This window comes from Lingula anatina, chromosome 3, assembly GCF_051362555.1.
Source record: "Lingula anatina isolate TDL-2025a chromosome 3, LinAna3.0, whole genome shotgun sequence".
NCBI lineage: Eukaryota > Metazoa > Brachiopoda > Lingulata > Lingulida > Lingulidae > Lingula > Lingula anatina.
In genome coordinates this window covers 19,759,956-19,780,503 of record NC_141769.1, presented here as the reverse complement: position 1 = coordinate 19,780,503, position 20,548 = coordinate 19,759,956, and the positions used below count along the sequence as shown (strand labels likewise).

Genomic DNA, 20,548 nt, shown 5'->3' with positions numbered 1-20,548 from the left:
GAAAGTTTGAACTGCTCCTTTTGTGTAACATGTGATTGTATCCATATGCCTCTCGCTTTAATAATTATGGTAAATTTATAATTACACCAAGGTTCATCTCACCAATAATTTACCTGGTACATCTGTTCATTGTATAAAAAGAAAAAAAAAATATATATATATATATATATATATATATATATATATATATATTTTTTTTCACTCACAAACAGGCAACACAATTACGAACTAGAGAAATGGTAATTGTCGATAATCCCTTTTTCTAATGTATATAGTAAGATCTAAAAAGGTACATTAAGCCACCTTGCTTAATTGTCTGCATAAGGACAAAGTTTAAGAATCTTTGTCTTAGTTTACGATTAAAAAAGAGTTGGATTCCCCACAAATATAATATGTGGTTAGAATGAACTGAGCAAGCAACGTGTGAACATTAAACACAATATTTATATATTTCAACTGGCTATTGTTGTCTGTGTTGGATTTTCTCAGAACGTTTCCTATATAAATAATTTGACCACAAATTAGTTGTATGAGTGCTTTTTTTTGTCCACTGCAAATAAAAGTTTACAATGGCGCCACCTTTAAAGCCTATTTGTAAATATCATCTTTGACTAAATTTGTTCAGTTTTGGACACATTTTGGCATTCAGCTCACCAGTTAAATTTTCCAATTCGCAAATTTTACTTGATACATTGAATGGATATTCCACCGAAAGAAGAGGAAGAAATTGACATATCTTCTATAAGTGCAGTTCACAAAATAATGAACAGCACTAAACAGCACCTGTGGTGTAATATTACACTACAGTATAAAAAACATGATCGTTGGACAAATTTAATTTTTTTTTCTTTTTCAATTTCAAATAAGATTAATGAGCAGTGCCACTTAATTTTATGGTCAGTCAGACTCAGAATTGAAAAAAAAAATGTTTATACAAAAGAGTATGTTAAATCAAAAGTGTACATGTAGGTGATTTAAAAGCATATATTTATAAGCACCATCATCAAGGGGTTCCCTGGGGCCAGTTGTAATTTTTCCATTTAGCTTGCAAACAGGCCTTCCCAATGCATTTTTCCATTTGCAAAAAAAAACAAAAAAAAAAACTCAAATTAAGGGTAAGCCCCGCTCCTGATTTGTTAGCCAACTAATCAATTTACATGGCCTATTTTTAATATATTGATAAATAACAATGTCGGTAATGTGAAGAATGTATCGGGGAAGTAACTACCAGTATGCAGGAGAGTAAAGATGCGGGGAAGCAATGATGCGATTTTCGGTGTGGGGAGTTATGATGCGCGTATACGGTAATGATACAGGGGATGGTTCAATGCAGGGATCTATTGGTGTAGGTTGTATCTTACGCATAATGCACAAATTTACAAAGAGGGAATACTGGTGCGGGAAAGTATTTTTTTCACGAATAGCCTATATAGATAAAAGGCCATTTCAACAACAACTCCCAAGTGAATTCAAGGCATGTTTACCAAAATTATGCTGGATGGCAGGAGGATGGTGTGTTACGGTGTTTCCACATACAATGTAACACTGAATCATGCCACACTTGTAGTAAAATGGGGTCATAGGTCAAATGAATCAAATTTGAAGCATATTCAAGAAAATAAACCAATAAAGTTTATCTTTTCAGGTAATATAAGCTAAGAATGTGTTTTCTTAAGGTATATTTGATAAAGTGTGTCTGGTTGTTGGTGCACCAGAGTTTTGAAAAGATAAATTGGATGGGATGGGAGGGGGAATGTAAGCCTTTCACTAGTGTGTACATTACTGGAGTAGAACTACAGTAACTAGTAGTACCTGTAGCACAATATACCGGTAAACATAACAAAATTGTCTCTGTTGTACCATTTTACATTTTTTATAAACTTCATTTTACTAAAAATTACATGTTTTGTTGGATAAAAATATATTATGTACATATCACCACATTTTACATACATAATAAAAGCACTATTAATTCTACATGCATGCACACTGGTTCCAGATGCAATACTTTTTAAATGCACAATCCAAGTGAAACATTGTATTAATAATGGTCCACAATTTTTACAGTTGCAGTATTGGAACATGAAACACAGAAATAAATTGAAAGTTCATGTATTAAATAATAATTGGCAACATAATTTTTTTCTACTAACATGCACACCCTAAACTTTCCATTTAGGCCCTTTACTTTCCAGGCTTCACAAAAGCTTTCTTGAGATTTGTTTAAAAGAATACCCACATTAAGAAGCAGTCATTGTGAATTAAAGTTTTTATGTCATGGAATTTTCAATTTTTTTTTATATGAAAACAAGCCCATGATAATAACCAGCTGCCATTTACTGAGCAGATAGTGAAGACAGTGATGCCCCCTATTGTGCAGATAAGGCTGGTCTGAACTGTGGTGTTGGTCTTCCCAGTTGTTTGACCTCCACTTCCTTAAATTGCACTGTAGGGACTCGAGATGGAGAGGCCGAAACATTACTACCCTTGCCTGGAAAAAACAAAATTGAACATTTTAAAAATGGAAAATGAAAATAAATATAATTTATAATCTACAGGGCATCATTGTTAATTCATAAACTTTAATGTAGTGTATTTTTACTTACAATATTCAAATTAATATATGAAAACCTTTACAATCAACCATTTCAGCTTAACTGTGCTTTTTCCATCATTTCATCAGTAATTGATTAATACACTGCTCATATCAAGAATAAACACTTTTTCTGTACAAAATCATTAATGTCACATATGGCATATGAATATACAGACCGCAAATTTAAACTTATCAATATGAATACTTACTTGCTGCAGAATGTTTTTTAGAATGCATAATTCCTCTCTCTAATTCACTGAATTCAGTATTTCCATGAAGTGGGGGAGGAGGGCGGCGGGGGCTGCGCTCTCCTAGTGTTGGCTTAATACCAAAGCGTTGTGGATCCTCTAACCTTTCTTGTCGCCTGTGCTCCACATGACTCCCTATGATTTCTTGAGCCTGGAAAAATAATAACATCCTTAATATTTCACAAAAGACTCAAACATATAAAACTGAATTTGAAAAACTACATGTAGTTTTCATACTACACATGTAGTTTAATAATAATGGCACCAAAATTTTAAATACTCCAATACCACAAATGAAGTATACTAGCACTGTGGTGGGTCTTTCTACTCCTTAACTTTCATGATTTTTTCTGAAAAATTATTAATTTGAAATAGTAAGATGATATTGTTAATATATGGCTCTCGCATACTAGTAGATGCAATGATCCACACTTATCATAATACATACACATTCTAAGCCTCATGAACCTACTTTTTGTTGTCCTAAAATAAAGCTGTTATCTGCCATGAGCTCAGTAATTCTAAGGTTGTTCTTCACAGCTTGTGATGCTGTAGAGCGTGCATGCATAGGAAGCTTTTCCTGATACTGTCGGTCTGTGAAATCAATCTCATATTCAGATGGCAAACGTCGCACTCTTGAAGAAAAATGAAATAAAGTTTGAAAAAAATATCAATTTTTCCCTAAATTTAAGAATTTATCTATTCAATCACATATCATTGTCATTGTCTACACATATTGTTGCATATTGTTCAATCTTGTTTTTTCTTTTTCCTCCTTTCTTTTTATCCCTAACTTTATTTTACTATCTTATTTATTATAATTTTTTGCAATGAAAAAAAATTCAAAATTGTAATGGTTGTAGTGGTAAGGGGAAAAATCAAAATTATTATTACTTCATTGCTTTAACTTAACTTTTAGGTTAATGTTAATGTACCAATTAACTCAAATATACAATCACCTATCCCAACTGATTACCCATGTCTAAATAGTGAATATTTAATATACATTGTATCACTTACTGTCTATTTGTAAGAATTTCATATATGCTTTCTATTAGCAGTTTAGCAGCTCCCTCCTTGCAGTGTATTGTGCCTTCTACATATTCTTCAGGAATTGCAAACTTATGCCTTTTGAAAAACTAGAAAAAAATTAAATGTTTTTTATCATAAATGAATAAAATATTTTAATTATCTTTTGTTAAAAACTCAACAAATATTTAACTCATTGTATAAATTTGCTTGTTCCTATCTCTAGTGACTTTACATGCTCATATACATCATGCCCAAATAGCAGTAAAAATAAATAAATAAAAACAAGAGGGTTGCATGAGATTAATGATTCTAATGTTGTACCCTACATTAGTATATGTTGCCAAATGGATGGATCGCTTGTTACATGTAAATCACAAGACCAATCACATAAACAGTAATGTAAATCCAGAAAAAAATGTCAAAATCCATGTATATTTTATCTGTGTGATAATTTTCATTCATTTGTTCTTTACTTACATTTTTAAGGACATGCCAATTTAACAACTTCATATCAAGTGACGTGCCATTATTGAATGAGTGCATTGTGATTTCTTGTGGGTAATACCAAGAGAAGATCTCTGCTATTAGGTAGCCATTTGACAAATCCCTGAAAAATATAGTTAACTTATTAGACTGGATCATACTAGTACATATCAGTGTATGCACATGCTACATGTACCTGTACATGTACTCTTCAATGTTGTTAAAAAAAATGTTTGTCAACTGGATTAGAAACAATTAATTAAGGTTCAAACACATAAATAAAATTTCAAATATTCCCTGTTATGGTTTCAGTACACATATATTGATTATGGCTTATTCAACTAATCAATGAGAAAAATCTCGCCCAATGGTCACATACAAGAAATTATAGTATATTTAGCATAAATTTGTGTCCAAGCCCGTGCCAAATACTGACGTTAAGAGAAGATTTCCAGGTCAGAATATCAATTACTCACCATTTTGGTGTTTTTACTTGCCAAGTTAGATCTAAACTCTGAAGCCACCTGACAACTTCTCTTGCTAGACCTGCCATGATCGTACAGGACACAGTACTCGCAAAAATTGTGACATATGACAAACGTGTTGCTGTTGTTGTTATTGGCGACTTACAGGACCGCACAAAATGATAATTATCTTTTGATTGAAACATATTAATGGTAACTATAAAGACTGTTATGCTCTTTGTCGTACTTTTTAACATAAACATTTTATTAAGCATTTAAATTAATCTATTATATGTGTAATAAACGATATTTTATATTATTTTTGTTTTTTGGCTAATCAATACACTTGATTTCATTTACTCCGAAGCCAAGCGTTCCCCGCGATAAGTTGAACTTCCTATCAGACCAACACCCGGAAATTGTAGGGAGAACAAAAATTTAAAGTATCACCCTTTAAATAATATTTTCGGCTTAATCACCCGGGTGTTTTCAAGTGTGTGAAGCACTAGTGGTTGTAAAACAAAATCAGTCGTCAATACGTACATGTAGGTGAGTTTGCATCGATTTATGCTCTGCGTCTTTGTCAAGTTGGTACTACTAATACTACTTCATCGGAATTTCTTTGGAGTTTCATTTGTTATAGATGCCTGGGCTATAATATTACTCTAAATTTTTATACAGAAAACATCTGTGAGAAAAAAGAAGCATTTCACTCAGAAGCAGCAGCTAGTCTCATTGACATTGGGTTGATGATTCAGACACTTCACTTTACAAGACGGTGTTTGGGGTAAGCATGCAGAGAAAAACGGTGAAAAGACATATCAAGAGCATGAAAGTGTTAATTTCTTGAAGGGTGAGTTTAGATTTAAATAGAAAAATAGAAAAAATAATTTTAAAAATATGTGAAAGTTCAAAGCCAAATGCTCATTAGTCGGATTGTATGTATACTCCAAGATTCTTGTTAAAAATTAGCACAAAAATTCATACGTTAGCACTCCTATGGACGATTATTGACTGTCACAGCCAGTACATATGAGAACCGTCAATAGGAGTGCTAATGCATGAATTTTCATGCTAGTTAAAGGTATAACTCGCTATTTACTGCAGGCAACTCGTCCTGACAAATTAGAGGAAAATATCCTCCCCTTACCATACTGTGTATCCTTTTTCTCAGGCACAAACACATACACTGTACCTACCTGATAACAAATGACACAATTCTCTACTGTGAGCACAGCAGAAAATTGTGTCTTATCTGGTGAGAAAATTCATGTTATTCTGTTGCCCTGACAAGGGGGTACACTTAATGAAATATGCACTTTACAAATACCCCCCCCCCCCCTTTTAATACATAACTGAAGAATATATATTTGATAATACACAAATTTTGTGTGTTATAATATTTCAGAAGGCACTAGTAATATAGTAATAACTAGAAACTTCATGGTTGGTTAAAAGTGCCACAGTCCAGCATTTTGAATGGCCACTCCTGGAGTCGAGACCTCAGCTATTGGTCTCTTGAAGCGTGCAGTTGAACTTGACTGTGAAAAACGTTTTACAGAGTCACTAGTATGCTATCAAGAGGGGATCCAGCTATTACTTGATGTTCTTAAAGGTAAATATGTAATTTATCTGTAAGTGTTTCTCAAATTATACAGGAACCAGTATTAAAACAATTGAGGTTTAGTTTGTGTAGAAGAAAAATGGTACAATTTAATTACTAGTAAATATGACATAGACATATTGCTCATGGTGCATTGCATTAAAGGCACTTGTCAGCTAGCCAGTTGTATGTTTGCTCTTAAGTGTTTTAACAAGCCAAGTGTTAAGTAACCAAGTATGCCCTTTTTATTTGACATTTATTAAGAACGAACTTTAGATAACCCGTTTTGACAAGTAGTGAAAATACTCACCCATTAGTCTGCTGTATTGCTATAATTGTAATAACTTTGTAATAATTCTTCTGTAATGTTGTAAGAAGTCAGTCCTTGCAAGAATTTGTTCACAAGCATTTATGTTGACAGAATTTGCTAATCTTTGTAAACTTGCTTTCAGCCACCACAGATGAAGAAAAGAAAAAGCGATTTAGACAAAGAATAACTGAGTACATGGACAGAGCTGAAAAACTTAAACAGCATATTGAGGCAGAAAAGGAAGGTGTGCATAATGCAACTGTTGTACTTCGTAGCTGTATAAGATTAATTTTAGAGCACTTTTATGGCTGTAGTTAAGCGCCAATGGTGTCACTTGTAGGTTGTGGTTCAAAAATTATATTTTTGTTAGTTTGTTTGTGTGAGTGTTTTCAATATGCAGAATCATTAATATTTTAATTTGCCAGTTGGTCCTCTTTGCTCTAACAGCCATGTTGCATTCTTACAAATATTGCCAGCACTGTCCATGGGAGCATCAGGTAAGCCACTTGTAAACTAAGCTCATTAAAAAAGCTGCTCTCTTTCCAGCGGGACGTTACCACGAACAGATGAAGATAGAGAACAACTCAACTGGTAACAGCTATGAGAAAGTGTTTGGGAGATTTTTTGATGAACAGGTCACTGTGGTAGAGGTTGAGGATCCCTACATCAGGAGCAATCATCAGGTGACATATAATAAATATAATAATTAATTGTGATAAAAAATTATTGAAAACTGTGGTCCACATTTGTATCAGCTCTGAATACAATTTTAACATTTATTGGCAGACTTAAGTCAATTTATAAACTTTCTTTTTGATTTGCCTTATTGTACAATATTAATGTAGATAGATATGTTTGTGAGACATAAGCCCCTAATTATGATGTTTCATCAAACAAAGGCATTATATCACTTCTTTACTGATAAAATCAGAAAGAAGCCTCCCAAAAAGAACCCCTAGTAACAAAATGTAGTGCTTTTAGTTTTGATTAAACAGGCATTTAAAAAGTGTTGATAGCTGTTCAGGGAAGGGAGGTCTTGAATTTGTAATTGCAATTTTGAACACAAAAATACTGCTGTTACACCATAAGCTTGAATTAACAAATTCACTCTGATGTATTTTTGCTGGGACAGCATTATCTCATAACATGACAAGGTGTATTTTTGCATTACCTCCGTAACATTGATAAGGAAACAGACTGTTAATTATGTAGGTATCTACCTCAGCATGAGCGAGTCATTTGCATTGGATATAATTAAGTCAAGTAACAGTAGACAATAAACCAGGTATAAGCCCCCAACTTGGTCATGACTTTAAGTCCCCTGACCCATCCACATCCATCATTCAAGTATTTTATATAAAAACGATAAAAAAGAAAAGAGAATGAAAATTGATGAATGATAGATCTAAGACTTTAAAGAAGCAGCTTATTATCATTTCCAGGTGCTTAACTTTGTAAGGTTCTGTGAACTTATAGTGAAGTCCAAGAGTAAAGTCCAGACAATATGTTTAACCACTGGTCAAGAACAAGTGAGTATTGAGGACCTTAGGAAGGGTCATTCAATGCTGTGATTTAACTACATGTAAAGGTGTATATATTTACAGTTTATTTTTATGAAGCACAGTTATAAATTTTACATTGTTTAATGAGAATTACAGTTATAAGTTGTTATGTTTAATATATAATTTGGGACAAAGATGGAAGCCATAAGTCTTGAAGTAAAAAAAATCTCCAATTATTTTATCATTTCATTACGTTAATTTTACAGTACGTACCATCTTTTTTTAGGGAAAGGGTCAGGAAGAAAAGTTATCAGAACTAGTCAAGAACCTAGAAAAGTATAATATGACATTAAAAGTAACATACTCAGCTTCCTTACATGACAGGGAAATCAGGTAAAACACTGAAGCACATTCAAGTTACCTGGTACATATGAAGTCAAATATATTTGCCACTAAACCTGACCAAATGCCATCATATGGTTTCAAATAGCATAACTGAAAGAAATATCAGAGTGCGTTGTCTCATACTTCCCGATAATGATATTTGAATATATATTTCATATTTTCATTTTGTGCTTTGTATAACCCTCGGCCATTTCTGGCACTCATTTAAATATTTTTGTTATGTGTCCTGCATTATAATGTTATTTGGCAGACTTAAACAAACTGGAGTGGTGAATAAAGAGCAAAAAGGTGCAGTTTTTACAGTTTGAAAAAGGTGCATTTTTACAGTTACTCTTGATCAGGTTCATATTACTAAATCATTTTCAGTGATTTTGATGTTTTTCTCATTTATATATATTTGTTCATATTTTATAGAATTTAACAGATAAAATATGTATCCATTAATGTTAAGCAGTGTTTACGTATTACATGTATGTACCTCTGTTTTTTAGGTTGAACAACGGCTGGGTGATCAAGATAGGTCGAGGATTAGACTACTTCAAGGCAGCAGATGGGAAGTTTGTTATTGGATTCTGTGATATGGACTTAAGACAGTGCCATGAAACCACGGTGGATATCTTCCACAAGAAACACAGTAAATCAGTTGGTGTGTGACACCATAAGAATTGGATATTTTCTTGAATAATCATGAAAATATCACCTGTTAGTACCGGTAATTGTTGTTTTATTTTTCCCGGACAGTAAGTGCAATAGCTAAAGAAAAGTAATTGTACCACCAGCGTTAGCGCTGGCGGTACACATGGTTTTAGTCCCGTCCGGATCGTTCCGCCGGCTCCGCCGGACGGCTACCGTTACCGCTTCTCCTCCTAGACGGTAAGGGCCCCCGTACCCATCTCTTGGATTTAGGTCACCTATAATCTCAACTCGTTCCACGTAAAATTTGGGCTTTGTCGGTTTTGGGGTCTAGGTGTGGCACTCATTGCAATGCACCCTTGTCTAAAAATGGCAAAATTAAATGCTAATTATCTACCCTACGGAAGGAATTATGGGAAAAATTTCTACAGACGGCTTTCCAAAAGTCATATGTGTAGATTTCAATTATGCCCTTGGATTTGACCTTTGACCTTTATTTCAAGGTCAAACGGGCCAAAATTTTCAAAAAAATTAATTTTTTTACGAAAAAAAAATTATTTGCCCTGTTATTCAAACACCACACAGACTTAACCAATAATATTATTGGAAAGTGTTACCCTTCAGGTCATCTTTCATCTCCGTGAATTTGGGGTCAATCGGTGCATTTTCACGGGAGTAGCGGCCATAAGATACCGAAACTGAAAACTGTCTCTAATTTGGGAACCGTTAATGCTAGAGACCCATTCTCTTTTGCATTTTGTAGAGCATGTAAAGCCCAACACTGGAGGTGGTCTCGGTTTTTTTATATTCCATACGGTTTTCGAGTTACACTGTATCAAAAAGTACATATTGGGGGTGAAAGCAAAATGTGCAGTATGGTAATGGATAATAAATTTTGAACTCCGGAAAAATAAAACATAAGGCTTGGCAAAGCAGACAACTTGTGGTCAAAAATGACATTATTTCATCAAATTTGAACATCTGGAACTTCAGAGCACCTCCCATTTCAAGAATTTTGACCAAAATGACCTTTTCTTTATTTTAATTAATATTTTCTGTAGGAAATTTATAGCACATTATGGTAACTCCAAAATTATAACATTTAGTCCTTTATATCTCCAAAACTGGCAGAGATAGGTCCATAGTTACTATTGAAGTTGAATAGGAAGTCATATACTGGCAATCTAAATGTGACCTTAAAATTGACCTTTGACCTACTTTTCACCATGAACTGAACTTTGCAAATTTTGCTTCCCTTTTATCTCCAAAACTGGCAGAGATAGGTCCATAGTTACTATTGAACTTGAATAGGAAGTCATATATTGGCAATCTAAATGTGACCTTGAAATTGACCTTTGACCTACTTTTCACCATGAACTGAACTTTGCAAATTTTGCTTCCCTTTTATCTCCAAAACTGGCAGAGATAGGTCCATAGTTTCTATTGAACTTGAATATGAAGTCATATACTGGCAATCTAAATGTGACCTTGAAATTGACCTTTGACCTACTTTTCACCATGAACTGAACTTTGCAAATTTTGGTTCCCTTTTATCTCCAAAACTGGCAGAGAAAGGTCCATAGTTACTATTGAACTTGAATAGGAAGTCATATACTGGCAATCTATATGTGACCTTGAAATTGACCTTTGACCTACTTTTCACCATGAACTGAACTTTGCAAATTTTGCTTCCCTTTTATCTCCAAAACTGGCAGAGATAGGTCCATAGTTACTATTGAAGTTGAATAGGAAGTCATATACTGGCAATCTAAATGTGACCTTAAAATTGACCTTTGACCTACTTTTCACCATGAACTGAACTTTGCAAATTTTGCTTGACTTTTATCTCCAAAACTGGCAGAGATAGGTCCATAGTTACTATTGTAGTTGATTAGGAAGTCTGGCAATCTTAATGTGACCTTAAAATTGACCTTTGACCTACTTTTCACCATGAACTGAACTTTGCAAATTTTGCTTCCCTTTTATCTCCAAAACTGGCAGAGATAGGTCCATAGTTACTATTGAACTTGAATAGGAAGTCATATATTGGCAATCTAAATGTGACCTTGAAATTGACCTTTGACCTACTTTTCACCATGAACTGAACTTTGCAAATTTTGGTTTCCTTTTATCTCCAAAACTGGCAGAGACAGGTCCATAGTTACTATTGAAGTTGAATAGGAAGTCATATACTGGCAATTTACTGTGACCTTGAAATTGACTTTTGACCTACCTTACGATGAACTTAACTTTGATTGTACCATTTTTAGGCATATATATTTTTTGCATATTTTGAAAATTCTTGTTGATTGCATTTTTACAGCTTGTCAAGCAGAAGACTGGTGGCTGTGACCCTTCTTTTGTGTATGTGGGGGTCTATACGAATGCGTTTGCTCCAGCTGGTGGTACAATATTTGGAGGCGGTATCGCCTCTCTGATCCTCTAGTTTAAATGGGTTTAAGTCTTAAGATAACAAGTGATTGGTATCAGAAATCTCTAAAGATACCAAAGTCCAAGATCTCTCTGGCCTTTCTCCAGTTTTATCAAGTTCATTAACAATATTCAACTCATATTCATGAGGTTAAAAATTGGTGAAATGCTCTGAGTCTTTGATAGTATAATCTTTTTTTTTTTTTTTTTTTTTTGATAACTGGGACTGCATGATTTTGATATGGCATTCACATGGTGCTTTGATGAAGTTTGTATAAAATTTTAGCCTTTGAAGTCATGGTGCTACAACTATCTTTTTTACTTAGATAAAATGTTACTTAGAATTATTCATTGCCTAATCTTTTAAAGATAATGTAAAGTAAGGCCTTCTCTACAACTAATTAAAGATGACTTATCATTAAGCCCATATTCACTGGCTTGGAGAACAAGTACTTGCCCACCCTCACCCCTTCAAAGTTGGGGCTGTGACAGTATTTGGTTATCACATCAAATCATACATCATTTTAACAAACTTGAAATATTGCTGTCTTTTCATTTGTTACATATTTGTGACACAGGGACAGAAATTGTTTTCCTGGCAGGTGCCACCAGGTGTAACGGGGGCTAATTATTAAGTCACACGGGGCTCTCACTTTCACTTGAAAGGTTTCCGTTTACTTTTGAAGATGAATTACGGTAATTACTTGATCTTTTCACCAGGTGTAACGGGGGCTAATTATTAAGTCACACGGGGCTCTCACTTTCACTTGAAAGGTTTCCGTTTACTTTTGAAGATGAATTACGGTAATTACTTGATCTTTTCAATAGGACGGATTGGTGAATTATGTAGATACTGTAATTTTTAAGTTGTAATTTTTTTAAAATGGAACATTTTTGTCGAGTGGTAGCAACATAATTTAAAAGCAGGCTACTCTATACATTCTTTGCAGTAAAATCACCATAGATATAATATTTTGTGACTATAAAATCATGTACACCTGAAAGTTTTTTGTGAATTTTAACCCATTGCAAAGACCGAGTCATTACCATAGCCATTTGACACTTTACTGCCTAGTATAAAGTCATGAATATTTTAACTTCTTATCTTAACAATTTTACATATTTTAGAGATTGTTAATTTCACTCCAGATTGAGATTTTGCACTTTGTCTTATGAATTCAAAGCAATATGAATTTTGTGCAATCAGAGCACTGATATTGTTAATGTTCACAGCAAAAGTTTGAACCAATTTTTAAAGAAAATGGGTATTATTACTTGACAGGTTGGATTAGCTTTGGAATTCCTGTCTCAGCAATCAGAAAAATTAGCAGTGTTCTTAACCGCCTTGTAATTTTCAATTGCTCTCAACTAGTCATCATCATCATCATCAGGCGTTGACTTTGCCCAGAATGGCAGCAGCAACATTCTCTGACCAGTTATTTCTGTATCATCATTCCATGTAAATCATTTGATTGCGGACCAGTATATAACACATCATTCTTGATGGTGATTGAATATAATTTTACTTTTGGTCTGCCACTGTTACCCTTCCTTCATGTACCAAAAAGCATCCAAAATATAAGCTTGGAGATTGGTTGGTCAAATTTGTGGGCATGGTGCCCAGAAAACTTTTTTTTCTGAGTAAGGGATGATAGAGATGGAGGGATCTGTACACCTCTATGTTAGGAATATGGTTCTTCGAGTCAATATTTAATATTCTTTGTAATAGTTGTGTGTCACAACTGTCTTTACTGATTTCCAAGTTCTTTGTTGTCAACTTTGGACTCCATCTTATGAAGTTGCAAACAGTTGCACAAAGTGTTTTTTAATCTCTTTCCTGTAGCTGCTTGTGGTTGCTTTATCACCCAGGATACTGTCCAATTGTTTTTCATATTTGTAGGGTGGCTTCCTCCCAGCCCCTGACCTGTTGTGCTGGTCCTTGAATTTACGGTACTCCCTTGTCATATTCCTATTTGTTCCTCACCTCCAACTCTGTTAAATCCTTACCACATTCGTCCTGCAGATTGTAACATAAAATTAATATAAGTTAAAAATATATATCCAAGTGCAATAGAAGGCTCTCTCGTCTCTAAAAACCAAATCTGTGAGTAAGCACTTTTTTCTGTGAGAGTCCTTTTCCTTAGATCATTGTTCTATGCACACCTTGATTGATATAACTCTTAAATGTTTTTATTCCCCTGTGCTATAAAAAAAGTTCTATTTATGCAGGATTGCTTTTGTATGATCCTTTTTCTTAAACAAAATCTACATTTACTGCTGAATAATAGGCTCCTCTGTCCCTAAAAAAAACTCTGTAAGAGTCCTTTTCCTAGATTTTTTTTTTTTTTTTTTTTTTTTTGTGCTTAGGTGCAACTGATAATTTCTATGAAGAAATCCAATCACATTTAAGTGCATCTTTTATAAATAGTACCTGTGGTTGGTATATAAGAACTTGCTTGTATTCCCCTCTGAAATAAATAAAGTTCTATATATGTTGAATTGCTTCTCTAGGGTCCTTTTCTATCCTAAAATCTACATTTACTGCCGAGTAGAAGGCTCTTCCGTCTCTAAAGACCAAATCTGTGAGTGAACACTTTTTTCTGTGAGAGTCCTTTCCCTAAGATCATTGTTGTATGCACACTATGATTAATATAACCCTTAAAGGTTTTTATTCCCCTGTGATATACAAAAAAAATATCTATTTATGTTGAATTATTTTTTACCAGATTGTGTTTGTTATCCAAAATCTTGCTTGTATTCCCCTCTGATATAAATACAGTTCTATTTATTTTGGATTGCTTCTCTATGGTCCTTTTCTATCCTAAAATCTACATTTACTGCCGAGTAGAAGGCTCTTCCGTCTCTAAAGACCAAATCTGTGAGTGAACACTTTTTTCTGTGAGAGTCCTTTCCCTAAGATCATTGTTGTATGCACACTATGATTAATATAACCCTTAAAGGTTTTTATTCCCCTGTGATATACAAAAAATATCTATTTATGTTGAATTATTTTTTACCAGATTGTGTTTCTTATCCAAAATCTTGCTTGTATTCCCCTCTGATATAAATACAGTTCTATTTATTTTGGATTGCTTCTCTAGGGTCCTTTTCTATCCTAAAATCTACATTTACTGCCGAGTAGAAGGCTCTTCCGTCTCTAAAAACCAAATCTGTGAATGAACACTTTTTCCTGTGAGAGTCCTTTCCCTAAGATCATTGTTGTATGCAGACTATGATTAATATAACCCTTAAAGGTTTTTATTCCCCTCTGAATAAAAAAAAGATCTATTTATGTTGACTGCCGAAAAAAGGCTCTCTCGTCTCTAAAAAAAAACAAATCTTTGAGTAAACACTTTTTTCTGTGAAAGTCCTTTCCCTTAGATTTTTTTTTTTTTTTTTTTTTTTTTTTTTTTTTTTTTGCGCACCATGGTTGATATAACCCTTAAAGGTTTTTATTCCCCTCTGATATAAAAAAGTTATTTATGCTGGATTGCTTTTGTATGATTCTTTTTCTTATCCAAAATCTACATTTACTGTCGAATAAAAGGCTCTTCCGTCTCTAAAAAACAAATCTTCTGTGAGAGTCCTTTTCCTTAGATCATTTTTAGTGCTAAGGTGCAACTTATCATATTTCTATGAGGAAATCCCATCACATTAAGGTACATCTTTTCTAAATAGTACCAGTGGTTGGTATATTAGAAATGAGTCTTGTTTGTATTCCCCTCTGAAATAAATAAAGTTCTATATATTTTGGATTGCTTCTCTGTGATCCTCTTTCTTATCCAAAATCTACATTTACTGCCTAATAGAAGGCTCTCTTGTCTCTAAAAACCAAATCTGAGAGTAAACACTTTTTTCTGTGAGAGTCCTTTCCTTAAGATCATTGTTGTTTGCACACCATGATTGATATGACCCTTGAATGTTTTGATTCCCCTTTGACATAAAAAATATATGTTTATGCTTTAATGTATGTATGATCCTTTTTCTTATCCAAAATCCACATTTACTGCCGAATAAAAGGCTCTTCCGTCTCTAAAAACCAAATCTGTGAGTAAACACTTTTTTTCTCTGAGAGTCCTTTTCCTTAGATCATTGTTCTATTGATTGATTGATATAACCCTTAAATGTTTTTATTCCCCTGTCCTTTCCCTTAGATCATTGTCTTTTTTTTTTTTTTTTTTTTTTTTTTTTGCGCACCATGGTTAATATAACCCTTAAAGGTTTTTATTCCCCTCTGATATAAAAAAAGTTATTTATGCTGGATTGCTTTTGTATGATTCTTTTTCTTATCCCTTGAATGTTTTGATTCCCCTTTGATACAAAAAATATATGTTTATGCTTTAATGTATGTATGACCCTTGAATGTTTTGTTTCCCCTTTGATATAAAAAAATATGTTTATGATTTAATGTATTTATGATCCTTTTTCTTATCCAAAATCTATATTACTGCCGAATAAAAGGCTCTTCCGTCTCTAAAACCCAAATTTTCTGTGAGAGTCCTTTCCTTTAGATCATTGTTTGCTGGTAAAGTGCAACTGATCATATTGCTATGAGGAAATCCAATCACATTTAGGTACATCTTTTATAAATAGGACCAGTGGCTGCCATATACATAACAAGTGTCGTGTTTTTATTCTCCTCTGATAACCCCTATAAACCAAATCTATGAAAAAACCTTTTTTTTCTGTGAGAGTCCTTTTCATTATACCATTAATGATTTCTGCTAAGGTGCACCTAATCATATTTCTGTATGGAATTCCCACTACATTTAGGTACATTTTATATAAAAAGAACCAGTGGTTGGTATATAAGAAAAGTGTCTTGTTTGTATTCATCTCTGATTTACATTAAGTCTAATGTTGGGATGCCTTTGTATGATCCTTTTTTTATCCAGTATCTACACTTACTGCCGAATAAAAGGTTCTCTCGTCTCTTAAAACCAAATCTGTGAGTAAATACTTTTTTTCCTGTGATAGTCCTTTTTGTGCACACCATGATTGATATAACCCTTAAATGTTTTGATTCCCTTCAGATATGAAAAAAAGATCTATTTATGCTGGATTGCTTTCATATAATCCTTTTTCTTATCCAAAATCTACACTTACTGCCGAATAAAAGGTTCTCCCGTCTCTAAAAAGCAAATCTGTGAGTAAATACTTTTTTTCCTGTGATAGTCCTTTGTTTGCACACCATGATTGATATAACTGTGAAATGTTTTGACTCCCCTCTGATATAAAAAAAGTTCTGTTTATGCTGGATTGTTTTCATATAATCCTTTTTCTTATTCAAAATCTACATTTACTGCCGAATAAAAGGCTCTTCCGTCTCTAAAAACCAAATTTTCTGTGAAAGTCCTTTCCTTTAGATCATTGTTTGCTGGTAAAGTGCAACTGATCATATTGCTATGAGGAAATCCAATCACATTTAGGTACATCTTTTATAAATAGGACCAGTGGCTGCCATATACATAACAAGTGTCGTGTTTTTATTCTCCTCTGATAACCCCTATATACCAGATCTATGAGAAAACCTTTTTTTTTTTCTGTGAGAGTCCTTTTCATTATATCATTAATGATTTCTGCTAAGGTGCACCTAATCATATTTCTGTATGGAATTCCCACTACATTTAGGTACATTTTATATAAAAAGTACCAGTGGTTGGTATATAAGAAAAGTGTTTTGTTTGTATTCATCTCTGATTTACATTAAGTCTAATGTTGGGTTGCCTTTGTATGATCCTTTTTCTTATCCAGTATCTACATTTACTGCCGAATAAAAGGCTCTCCCATCTCTGAAAATGAAATCTGTGACTAAACTTGTTTCCTGTGAGAGTCCTTTGTTTGCACACCATGATTGATATAACCCTTAAATGTTTTGATTCCCCTCTGATATAAAAAATATCTGTTTATGCTTGTATGTATATATAATCCTTTTTCTTATCCGAAATCTACATTTACTGCCGAATAAAAGGCTCTTCCGTCTCTAAAAACCAAATTTTCTGTGAAAGTCCTTTCCTTTAGATCATTGTTTGCTGGTAAAGTGCAACTGATCATATTGCTATGAGGAAATCCAATCACATTTAGGTACATCTTTTATAAATAGGACCAGTGGCTGCCATATACATAACAAGTGTCGTGTTTTTCTTCTCCTCTGATAACCCCTATATACCAGATCTATGAGAAAACCTTTTTTTTTCTGTGAGAGTCCTTTTCATTATATCATTAATGATTTCTGCTAAGGTGCACCTAATCATATTTCTGTATGGAATTCCCACTACATTTAGGTACATTTTATATAAAAAGTACCAGTGGTTGGTATATAAGAAAAGTGTTTTGTTTGTATTCATCTCTGATTTACATTAAGTCTAATGTTGGGATGCCTTTGTATGATCCTTTTTCTTATCCAGTATCTACATTTACTGCCGAATAAAAGGCTCTCCCATCTCTGAAAACGAAATCTGTGACTAAACTTGTTTCCTGTGAGAGTCCTTTGTTTGCACACCATGATTGATATAACCCTTAAATGTTTTGATTCCCCTTTGATATAAAAAATATATGTTTATGCTTGTATGTATATATGATCCTTTTTCTTATCCAAAATCTACATTTACTGCCGAATAAAAGGATCTTCCGTCTCTAAAAACCAAATCTTCTGTGATAGTCCTTTCCTTTAGATCATTGTTTGCTGCTAAGGTGCCACTGATCATATTCTTATGAGGAAGTCCCATAACATTTAGGTATATCTTTCATAAATAGTATTAGTAGTTGGAATATTAAAAGTGAGTCTTGTTTGTATTCATCTCTGTTTTAAAATAGATCTATTAATGTTGGATTGCTTTTATCTGATCCTTTTTCTTATCCAAAATATCTTGTCTCTAAAAACCAAATCTGTGCGTAAACACTTTTTCCTGTGAGAGTCCTTTCCTTAAGATCATTGTTGTTTGCACAATTTGATTGATATAACCCTTAAATGTTTTGATTCCCCTTTGATATAAAAAAGATCTATTTATGCTGGATTGCTTCTCTGGGGTCCTTTTTCTTATCCAAAATCTACATTTACTGCCGAATAGAAGGTTCTCCTGTCTCTAAAAAACCTAATCTTCTGTGAGAGTCCTTTTCCTTAGATCATTGTTTGCTGCTAAGGTGCAACTAATGATTTCTATAGGGAAATCCCATCACATTTAGGTACATCTTTTATAAATAGTACCAGTGGTTGGTGTATCAGAAGAGAGCTTATTTATTAATTTATTTATTTATTTATCATTTATTGTTTCATCTATTTCATTCACTGTCTAATGATAGAAACAGGAAAACTTCACATCTTTATCTTTGGCAGTTTTTAGTCTGAAAATTAGCATGTAATTTCTCAGCGACCACTGTTCTTTTCTCTCCATTCTTGGTCTATGCCAAGTTCTAGTATTGACCTATTCTTCTAAATTGGGAATTGGTGCCCCTGGATGTTGCTTTGTTTATGTGTTGCTGGTAAAAAAAATATGCAATTTATAACTTTAAAGTGAGATAATGTTATTTACAATTTCACCGAGAAACATTTTGTTCCGTTAAATTTATTTTAGTCTGGGAATATGGGTCCGGGTAGGACAGTACATCCTAGATAATGCATGTTCGTAGGACATGTGGCCTTTCTCTCCTGTTGGACATGCATTCCTTTCACACCGGACCTGGTGAGTTTCATGAATTATTATTCTTTGGGACTACCTCTTGCACTTGTTTATATTGATTCATGTTCTCAAAATTTTTATAGATTATGTAATTCTGAGTTGTAGAGGCAATATTTTAGATTCCATTATTTAGAATGCAAGACTCATTCTCACAGTTAATTTTTCTGGTTCTGAGCTCATTTTCCTTTTTTGAGAATTGGTTGAGAAGATTGGTTCCTCCTCATATATGGCTTTCTGATTGTTAAGTTTTAAATTTGAAAAGAATGTTTTCTTGTTTGTTGTGTTTTGAATAGTCTGAAAATTACAAAGCAGAAAGTTCCAAAATATTTCTGTAGTACTCCTTTTAACACTAACAGTTACTTGGAAACTAAGTGTCAGAATCATATCCATATTTTTAGTATGTTATTTAGAGAAACTGGTTAGTTTGTGATGCTATTCTGGGTAGAATTATATGGCGTATGAAAATACACGAACTAACAATTATTCTTAAAAGTTAACCTTTTTGATTATCTGTTAGGCCACACTTTTTTATTTTTATGGATGACATCCTCTGGGGACCCCAAAATCGGTGCGAGCGGGCGAAAAAAAAAAAAAAACAGTCCCAAAAAAAAAAAAACTGCTTAAGAAAAGTTACGTTTTCAGAACACAGCTGGAAACACTAATTTACCACAGAAACACGTATCAAACTAACAACATGTCTTTATCCATGCTCTCAAAATATTCAAGCATTGTGAATTGGGCCTACTTCGTAGAAAGGTAAAAAGTCATGAATATATAGGCCTATATGCTGCATATTACCAAATGTATTTAAGGTTATTTCATGCATTCTGTTGGTATAGCAATCAATAAAACAAATATCAAATAAACAGCGTCTTTATTTGTACTCTCAGAAAATTTAAGCATTGTAAACACTTCACAGAATTGTTAAAAAATGAAGCAAAGATAGGCCTTTGCTTCCTACTACCAAATCTAAAAAAGGTAATTTCGGTCGATGCCATTTTGTCTACTTCGACTCACACGTAACAGCCAACTATCGGGTGGCCTGTCCGACCTTCAGTCCACCAAATAACACGACGCTCTTGTCGACCCTTTTTTCGCTACAAAAAAAAACCCTGGTAAGTCTATGTGCTGCTTTGGACAGAATGTCACTGAAATTTTCCGGG

At 33.5% G+C, this 20,548-nt stretch overlaps 2 protein-coding genes and 1 long non-coding RNA gene across 7 annotated transcripts; 2 read left to right on the top strand and 1 right to left on the bottom strand.

The window, feature by feature from the left end:
- Nucleotides 1-1,972: 1,972 nt before the first annotated feature.
- On the bottom strand, nt 1,973-5,004 carry LOC106166841 (spermatogenesis-associated protein 4-like). The gene is made up of 6 exons (XM_013545502.2): nt 4,836-5,004; nt 4,354-4,483; nt 3,865-3,983; nt 3,317-3,479; nt 2,806-2,995; nt 1,973-2,491 (listed from the first exon to the last, which is right to left on the bottom strand). The coding sequence occupies exons 1-6, from the start codon at nt 4,910-4,912 to the stop codon at nt 2,370-2,372; spliced, it is 801 nt and encodes a 266-aa protein (XP_013400956.2). The 5' UTR covers nt 4,913-5,004; the 3' UTR covers nt 1,973-2,369.
- Nucleotides 5,005-5,196: 192 nt separating this feature from the next.
- On the top strand, nt 5,197-9,409 carry LOC106166842 (MIT domain-containing protein 1-like). 5 transcript variants are annotated; one of them, XM_087009992.1, is made up of 8 exons: nt 5,197-5,368; nt 5,505-5,610; nt 6,232-6,438; nt 6,879-6,980; nt 7,283-7,419; nt 8,179-8,265; nt 8,525-8,631; nt 9,135-9,409. In XM_087009992.1, the coding sequence occupies exons 3-8, from the start codon at nt 6,303-6,305 to the stop codon at nt 9,295-9,297; spliced, it is 732 nt and encodes a 243-aa protein (XP_086866118.1). In that variant the 5' UTR covers nt 5,197-5,368; nt 5,505-5,610; nt 6,232-6,302; the 3' UTR covers nt 9,298-9,409. The 5 variants fall into 5 exon arrangements, with proteins under 5 accessions (XP_086866118.1, XP_086866117.1, XP_013400958.2 ...); XM_087009991.1 differs by having other exon boundaries at nt 5,505-5,676; XM_013545504.3 differs by having other exon boundaries at nt 5,197-5,372.
- Nucleotides 9,410-11,725: 2,316 nt separating this feature from the next.
- LOC147763038 (uncharacterized) lies at nt 11,726-13,478 on the top strand. Its single transcript, XR_015333518.1, has 2 exons — nt 11,726-12,372; nt 12,481-13,478. It is a non-coding gene; the product is annotated as an uncharacterized LOC147763038 (long non-coding RNA).
- Nucleotides 13,479-20,548: the final 7,070 nt, after the last annotated feature.

What these genes read in the sequence shown, in the direction of transcription:
- LOC106166842 (XM_087009992.1), top strand. Translation starts at nt 6,303, where the DNA reads ATGGCCACTCCTGGAGTCGAGACCTCAGCTATTGGTCTCTTGAAGCGT. An exon ending in ATTACTTGATGTTCTTAAAG is followed by an intron (nt 6,439 to 6,878) that starts GTAAATATGTAA and finishes ACTTGCTTTCAG; the next exon opens with CCACCACAGATGAAGAAAAG. An exon ending in ACATCAGGAGCAATCATCAG is followed by an intron (nt 7,420 to 8,178) that starts GTGACATATAAT and finishes TATCATTTCCAG; the next exon opens with GTGCTTAACTTTGTAAGGTT.
- LOC106166841 (XM_013545502.2), bottom strand. Translation starts at nt 4,912, where the DNA reads ATGGCAGGTCTAGCAAGAGAAGTTGTCAGGTGGCTTCAGAGTTTAGAT. An exon ending in CAAGTAAAAACACCAAAATG is followed by an intron (nt 4,484 to 4,835) that starts GTGAGTAATTGA and finishes TATATTTTTCAG; the next exon opens with GGATTTGTCAAATGGCTACC. An exon ending in TAAAAAACATTCTGCAGCAA is followed by an intron (nt 2,492 to 2,805) that starts GTAAGTATTCAT and finishes TGTTTTTTCCAG; the next exon opens with GCAAGGGTAGTAATGTTTCG.